This window comes from Sinocyclocheilus anshuiensis, unplaced genomic scaffold, assembly GCF_001515605.1.
Source record: "Sinocyclocheilus anshuiensis isolate Anshui unplaced genomic scaffold, SAMN03320099.WGS_v1.1 scaffold1170, whole genome shotgun sequence".
Classification (NCBI taxonomy): Eukaryota; Metazoa; Chordata; class Actinopteri; order Cypriniformes; family Cyprinidae; genus Sinocyclocheilus; species Sinocyclocheilus anshuiensis.
This window is the reverse complement of record NW_015538055.1, coordinates 3203914-3211772: the sequence shown is the minus strand read 5'-3', so window position 1 is coordinate 3211772 and position 7859 is coordinate 3203914. Positions and strand designations below refer to the sequence as shown.

Below are 7859 nucleotides of genomic sequence, written 5' to 3'. Positions count from 1 at the left end.
TAAACACATTTCATTACACCAAATACACAAAATAATGTTCTTTTTTAGCAACATCATATGACCCCTTTAACTTTCTTTCAGCCACTGTCATCCATAGATAACATGATTGGTGGTGATTTCTGTAAGTAGGCACATTATATGAATTTCCTGAGGAAACATGCTGTAGTATGTGCTTACAGGTAAATGCAGAGGTTTCCTCGGCTTTGCACCAGCTCTGCCTACTGCAGCAGCCTGTTAAAGCAGCTTGTGTAGTCTGTGAGGGAGCTGACAGTGATGAACCGCTGCAGTGCACATGTAAGTGTGTGTTTCTTATACAGATATATATATATATATTTTGACATTTATGCAAAAATATTTGTTGTACCAAAAGTCTATACTGGCTTTGATGTCACTTCCTGTCCAGACTGCGCCATGATCATTCATAAGACCTGCTGTGACTCTGCACCTCTGTGTGTAAAGGTGAGTGTTTGTGTGTTAAAAATATGACACTTCACTTACAAGTGTGCTTGAAACTATGTTACGTGATTGCATCTATTTCCATAACCCAGAATCCTCACCAGGCACTTCTGAAAAGCGCTGACTCTTCAATATTACTATGTGAGAGAGACAATCGTGTTACTCTGAAATGAAATTATAACCAACCATATCATGTAGATCTCATGTGATGATATATATTTCATTAACAGACTCGTCAAGTCATAGTTCTCCATCTCTGTCTCTGGTCAATGACACCACCATGTCACACAGGTCTGTTTATGTCTTCCATAAGTTTAATTTGTCTTTATGTCACTGTTTACATTTTGAGATGCTTTGTATGTTTCTGTATCAGAAAGCGGAGTAACAGTGAGGGGTGTGGCCATGATTTCACTCTACGGAAAAGCAAGTCTTTTATTGGTCGTTCTTCTGGAAGCCCCACCTCCAGTGAGTTCACCCAGTTATTCCAAACCTGTATGACTTACTTTCTTCTGTGGAAATCAAAAGGTGCAGAATTTCCTGCCCAATTTTTTTCCATGCAATAAAATGAAATGGGAACTGGGGCTATTGAGTATCATTGAGATGCTATTATAGTTTTTACTCAGTTTTTAATTCGTTTTAGTTTATTTTGCTGTGTTTTTGTTATTTTAATTAGTTTTTAAATATGTCTATATTGTTTTTATTAATTTTGTATAAATTTTAGCTTGCTGAAAGTATCTGAAATAAAACTAGCTGAAATCAAATACATTTATATGAATAAATTAAATGAATACTATAATTTATAAATATTCTAAATGCATAAATAATAGGGTTGTAAAGGGGTGGAAAATTTTCGGTAAGTTTCTGGAAACTTTCCAAAAATCCCTGGAATATTCCAAAAAAAAAAAAAATCCTGGAAAGTTTCCAAAATTTCTGGAATGTTTCCGAAATTTACTGGATATTTTCCACCTTTTTGCAACCCTAATAAATAATATATTAAATGTGTGTTTTGTATTATATAGATTACATTTATTAAATGTATTTTTTTTTTTTTCTGGTAATATTTATTTTAAGTAATGAAAATATTTTTATGGTTTTAGTTTTAGTTAACTATTATAACCCTGCTCTTGATCTCTAAAAATAACAAAAAAGCAAGTACGACTTGTGTGTGATTTTTATTTTATTTATTTATTTTTTTTAATTCTGAAGCCAGGTTTAAGGTCAGCGACGATTGGAACCAGTGACGTTTGCTGTCATTCATGTCAAATAACATGATTTTTGGCCGAACTATAGTTTTTCCAAACACTTTTATAATCTCTTTGCCAGATTCTACTGATTCTTCAGCTCTCATATCATTTGACTACTCGGCTGAATCTTGGAGCGCTGTCGTGGACAATGAATTCAGTAGGACACTGGACAAAAAGGTGATCAAGAGACAGGAGATCATCTATGGTCAGTAATTATGGCTGCAAAGCCTGTTTTGGATTGATATGTTTGGATATCAAAAGTTTGGATGCTTTAGTTAAGCCTAATTTGATTTGTTAGTGATGTGTTTGTTGCAGAGCTGATGCAGACAGAATTTCACCATGTCCAGACTCTCTCTGTTATGGCTGATGTTTTGAGGCGGGGACTGTTGGAGGACGTGCAGCTGGAGCAGGACGTGATTGCTCAGATGTTCCCCAGGCTGGATGAGCTCTTAGCTTTGCATAAAAACTTTCTTATAGACATGGAGAACAGACAGCGGACGTCTATTCACCCAGGAATGCACAAGAACTACATCATACGACAAATTGGTGATATTCTGTGTCAACAGGCATGTGAGAACCCAAACATTTGAAGACTTGAAATTGATCAATTTACATATTGTGGCTGAACAAGTTTAGCTCTTAGGTTAATTTAGCATTTGCTTATGTAGTTTGCAGGCCGAAATGCTTCTCAGATGATAGAGCTGTACGGTGATTTCTGCAGTCGGCATCCAGAAGCACTGAAAATTTATAAGCAACTACTACAGAGCAACAGGAAACTACAGTTATTTCTCAGAGTAAGTTGATTAAGCACACACGAAAACACTCATACAAAACAGATTTCTGATGATGACCATATTTGTTGCTTCTACAGCAGCAGAGTAACAACTCTGTCATCAAACGCCGTGAAATCCCAGAATTCCTGTTGCTTGTTACCCAAAGAATCACAAAGTACCCTGTTCTGGTAGAGAGACTCCTTCAACACACTGATGGTAAATACATCTTTGTAGAAGCTGGTAAATTGCAATTAATGATCAGTTAAATATGAATAAATATTACTTTTAAAATGTATATAATTTATATTATTGTAATTGTCAGTTACTATATGATATTTTAATTTAAATGTAATTTTTATTCATATTTAACTGATCATTCATATTCACATAATTTATATAATGAACAGATTATTATTATTATTATTATTATTATTATTGACTCCTTCAACACACTGATGGATGATACCATATACAATTTAAGTTTAAATATAATTGTTATTCATATTTAACTGATCTTTCCTGTAAAGAAAGTAAAAATATAATGGAAGTAAAATATACATATGAATTAAAAATTAGTGCAAACTGATACATGATATTTCATAATTATTCGGAGAGAGATCTGATTGATCACTCTTGTGCTGTGCTGTGCTGTCACTCCTGTAGATGGCAGTGCTGAGCGCTATGATATTGCAGTGGCACTGGAGGGTCTTCGGGGATTGATAGAGCAGGTGGAGCGATGTGTGGGAGATTACCAGCATGCAAAGAAACTCCAAGATATCATAAGTCGCCTAGACAACAAGAGTTGCACTCGCCTGAAGAACGGAGAGATCTTCGGCAAGCAAGACCTGCAGAAAACACACCGAACTCTCACACACTCTTCAGCGCTGACCTGTAGGACCACCTCTGGCAGACTGAGAGGTCCTACTGCCATGTGTGTTTCTATTTTTTTTTTCACTAATGTATTATTTAATTCCATTCCCAGTGTCTCTTTCTCTCTTTTACAGATGTTCTTGCGCTGCTCCTCACAGATGTTTTGGCTTTCCTTCAGGAGAAAGAGCAGAAGTTTGTCTTTGCTGCACTGGTACAGAAATATATATACATAATATTGTATTTTTCTGTCCCTAAGCAAGTGTTTATGCACTTAAAGGGTTAGTTCACCCAAAAATGAAAATTCTGTCATTAATTACTCACCCTCATGTCGTTCCAAACCTGTAAGACCTCCATTCATCTTCGGAACACAAATTAAGATATTTTTGATGCATTCTGACAGCTCTCTGACCCTCCCATAGACAGCAAGGTTACTACCACGATCAACGTCCAGAAACGTAGCAAGGAGATCGGTAAAATAATCCATGTGACATCAGGGGTTCAACCGTAATATTACGAAGCTACGAGAATACTTTTTGTGTGCAAAAGAAAAAAAAAAACATAAATAAAATAAAATAATAATAGGGTCAGAGAGCTGTCAGAATGCATCAAAAATATCTTAATTTGTGTTCCGAAGATGAACGAAGGTCTTACGGGTTTGGAACGACATGAGGGTGAGTAATTAATGACAGAATTTTCATTTTTGGGTGAACTATCCCTTTAAGAAATCAAAATATGAATTCACTTTTAAATACACTGTGTCTTCAGGAGCAGAAGCCATCTGTGATGCCCTTGCGAAGGCTCATTGTGAGGGAAATAGCCAATCAGGAGAGAGGATTATTTCTGATCAGTGGCGATTGCTCTGTAGGGCCTGAGATGTACGAGATACACACACAAACTCGTGAGGAACGCAACACATGGATGACACTGCTGAGACAGGCTGCTGATAGGTGCGTTAGACCTAGAGAGAGTTTTAATTTGTCTTGAATGACATTTTTGAAGTCTGTACACTACCATTCAAAAGTTTGGGTCAGTAAGCTTTTTTTTTTTTTTTTTACATTTTTTACAAGAAATTAATACTTATATTAGCAAGGACACGTTAACACATAAGGATACATAAATTGATCAAAATTTGTAATTTATAATGTTAGAAAAGATTTGAATTTCAAATAAATGCTGTTCTTTTGAACTTTCTATTTATCAAAGAATCCCTTCAAAAATAGTCACAGTTTCCACAAAAATATTAAGCAGCACAACTGTTTTCAACATTGATAATAAGAAATGTTTCCTGAGATTTCTGAAGGATCATGTTACACTGGGGTAATTATGCTGAAAATTCAGCTTTGCATCACAGAAATAAATACATTAGAATAGAAAATTATAATACTATTTCACAATATTACTGTTTTTACTGTATTTTTTATCAAATAAATGCAGTATAAGAGACTTCTTTCAAAAACATGAATACATCTTACCCACCCTAAATCTTTAAACAGTGTATATTTGTATTTGTTTCAGCCTTCCTGATGATCAGACTAAGAAGAATGAGGGGGAAATCAAAGTCAAAAAGATACAGAAGTTACAAGGTACACATCCATCCATCTTTCCATCCACCTGTGCATGACTTTATCATTCCTTATGTCTGATTACTTGTGTATATGTAGAGACGCTGTTTTCTCTGGACCTGCGGCTGTGCTCTGTTATTGAGGAGAAGTTAAAGATCTGTAGAGGGACTGGTAGATGGAGTCTGGTTACCTGCCGCCTTCTCGTTCAGCCACACCCTGAAAACACCCCTCAAGGTGTCGCATTACTGTCTGACGCACAGGAAGAGGGTAATGAATCTGTCTTTCTCTCTGTGAACACACAGTCAGGCTGTACTGATCTTCACCAAAGTCTTTTTTTCCCCAGTGGTGAAGCTGGCTATCACTTTGTTGACTTGGCTTTTTCCTTGCATATGGTCACCAAGTAACCATGACAACTTAGGCCAGGAAAGAGCAAGCCGTGAGTAATCAAATTACTAACATTCAAATTGTTGTATAACAGAAAACAATTTAATTATTGTTTAAAGGAACCACATTACAGGACTATTTTTCACTCTCCAGCATTTTTCTGTCCAGATAATGAACAAAATTTGGCCAGTCGGAGCAGGAGGAGTGCTTTGGTAGGAACAGGGGTGGGGCCTCTCACAATAGCCCCTATAAGCCCCGCCCACCAGACTTATTTAAAGGTAAACACATTTGCAAGCAATTTACTACATATTTGAACATATTTGAAACACAAGCAGATAATGATATCTATGTTAATTGTTTGTAAAACCATTTTTATACAGATTGCCCCATTCAATTCAGTGGAACAATTTATGTAATAATAGAATTATTAATAATTTTTATATAGAAATTCTGCTCATGCATCATGAATGAGGTCTGTTTTGTCTGTTTAGCGTATATGATTATAATACATGGAATATGTGCATTTTCTGTACCAATCCAGGTAGCGGAGGGTGTTCACAACTTAATCCACATACTCTACAGTCTGCAGGTGTGAGCCATTGATTAACTTTTAATAAATCTAAATGTTTATTTGTTTGTGTAATGTATACATATCACTGTTTTTTTTTAAGGCTGCAATAATAATCCAAGACAGCTGCTTTGAAGTTCAAAATCTCCTCCTCCTCGAGGGAGAAGCTCCGCCCCCAACTCTTACAAGTGATTATGATGTCAAAAGGGTGGGTGTTGCAGTTTTTCTTACAGCATGTTTATCTAGAATGTGATAGAGTTATATGTAGGTATTATATAATGAAGTAGAGTTTATTTGAAGCATGTTCCAGACTCTTAAAGGAATAGTGCACCCAAAATTATACTGAAAATTGACTTATCCTCAGGCCATCCAAGATGTAGTTGAGTTTGTTTCTTCACTGGAACAGATTTGGAGAAATTTAGCATTGCATCACTTGCTCACCAGTGGATCCTCTGCAGTAAATGGGTGCCGTCAGAATGAGTCCAAACAGCTAAGTAAAAACATCACAATAATCCACAAGTAATCCACATGACTCCAGTCCATCAATTTCACCTGTGAAGTGAAAAGCTGCCTGTTTGTAAGATACAAATCCATCAAGGCGTTTTAACCAAAATATGAATCCACTATCCATATTACGCTTCCTTCAGTGAAAAAGTCCATTCCCTGTTGTCCTCTCACATCAAAGTCCACCAACATATTTGTTTAGAACTATTTGGACTATTTTTGATCTGTGTGGATTACTTGTGGATTATTGTGATGTTTTTATCAGCTGTTTCAACTCTCATTCTGACGGCTCCCATTCACTGCAGAGGATCCACTTGTGAACAAGTGACGTGATGCTAAATTTCTCTAAATTGTTTCTGATGAAGAAACAAACTCATCAACATGGCCTGAGGATGAGTACATTTTCAGCAAATGTTCATTTTTGGGTGAACTATTCCGTTAATGCTATTTACACTTATTGCACTTCCTGTATCACTGTCTCAGCAGCAGAGTTTGGAGTGTGGCATGGTCAGCGGGACTGAGGCTGTGCAGCAGAAAGAACTGGAGCAGAGAGAAAAAGAGCATGCTGAACTGACAGACAGACTGGCGAAAGAGAAAGAGCAGTTTGAGGAGGAGCTGCGGCTGTTTGAGGAGAAGATGAGGAAACTGAGAGAAGAGGAGAAGAGAGTGAAGGAAGAGAGAGAAAGATTAAAGGAAGAGGGGAAGAAAGTGCTGAAAGAGAGGAAGAGTCTGGAGACACAGATAAGACTCATTCAACACAATTCAAATCATCGGCAAGGCATCTTGCCTTCTATCATATCACAGGAGAAATGATATGCATTTATATGTGTGTATTAAAAGTTTTTATGTGTTTTAGTGTTAAAGAGACATTGCTGTGTTTTACCGGCGATGTAGTTTAGTTGGAGACAAGATCTGACCTTCAAGAGCAAGACCAGGCTGTTCATTTGAAAGAAGTGAAATAGAGAAAACAGTATATATTTGGTTTTCAGAGCCTGTTTTTCAGAGTTGTCTGTAATGATGATGATAACGCGTCAGCGATTGGTTGAGGTAATTATCACTTTTAGTAAAATGGAAATAGACTGCAGTCTTGTCTGAGACCATAAGTCAAGATCTAGACCATGTTTATGTAGTCTCAAGATCATGACTCCAACTCTGCTTAGTGGTGAAGTGTATCAGAATTGTACCACACTATAAGTCTTTGGTGGAGATAGCAAATCATCAGTCAAAACCCTTAAAATCTGATTATTACTGTATTATTATTGTGGCTCTAGTATTTGAATAATACTGGAGTGTCATTCTGTTTGTTGACAATCTTAAACATATTCAGACATCCGTCACACGTTTTTGCATGTGTATTTGCTGAATATTATTCAAATGACTAACAATCACCATACCCTTATTTTGCAAACACCTCAGGTAACTTAGAAATACCCCAGATTTCTGCGTTTAGAAAGTGAAGCACCATCTTTGTTAAAATTTCTGTTAGTAGAGTTTTAAC

The 7859-nt window shown here is 36.4% G+C and overlaps 1 protein-coding gene across 1 annotated transcript in view; it reads left to right on the top strand.

Moving 5' to 3' along the window:
- Positions 1 to 7859, top strand: part of LOC107683424 (rho guanine nucleotide exchange factor 28) — a 13563-nt gene extending 5704 nt beyond the window's left edge. The window contains exons 13-31 of the mRNA XM_016479477.1: positions 180 to 294; positions 404 to 459; positions 549 to 597; positions 687 to 747; positions 830 to 921; positions 1780 to 1905; positions 2016 to 2266; positions 2369 to 2494; positions 2572 to 2689; positions 3137 to 3391; positions 3478 to 3554; positions 4109 to 4290; positions 4859 to 4926; positions 5005 to 5172; positions 5249 to 5341; positions 5458 to 5567; positions 5831 to 5878; positions 5961 to 6065; positions 6845 to 7859. Of these exons, the coding sequence (XP_016334963.1) occupies positions 180 to 294; positions 404 to 459; positions 549 to 597; positions 687 to 747; positions 830 to 921; positions 1780 to 1905; positions 2016 to 2266; positions 2369 to 2494; positions 2572 to 2689; positions 3137 to 3391; positions 3478 to 3554; positions 4109 to 4290; positions 4859 to 4926; positions 5005 to 5172; positions 5249 to 5341; positions 5458 to 5567; positions 5831 to 5878; positions 5961 to 6065; positions 6845 to 7174 (2430 nt within the window). The 3' untranslated portion in view covers positions 7175 to 7859. The remainder of the gene's footprint in view (positions 1 to 179; positions 295 to 403; positions 460 to 548; positions 598 to 686; positions 748 to 829; positions 922 to 1779; positions 1906 to 2015; positions 2267 to 2368; positions 2495 to 2571; positions 2690 to 3136; positions 3392 to 3477; positions 3555 to 4108; positions 4291 to 4858; positions 4927 to 5004; positions 5173 to 5248; positions 5342 to 5457; positions 5568 to 5830; positions 5879 to 5960; positions 6066 to 6844) is intronic.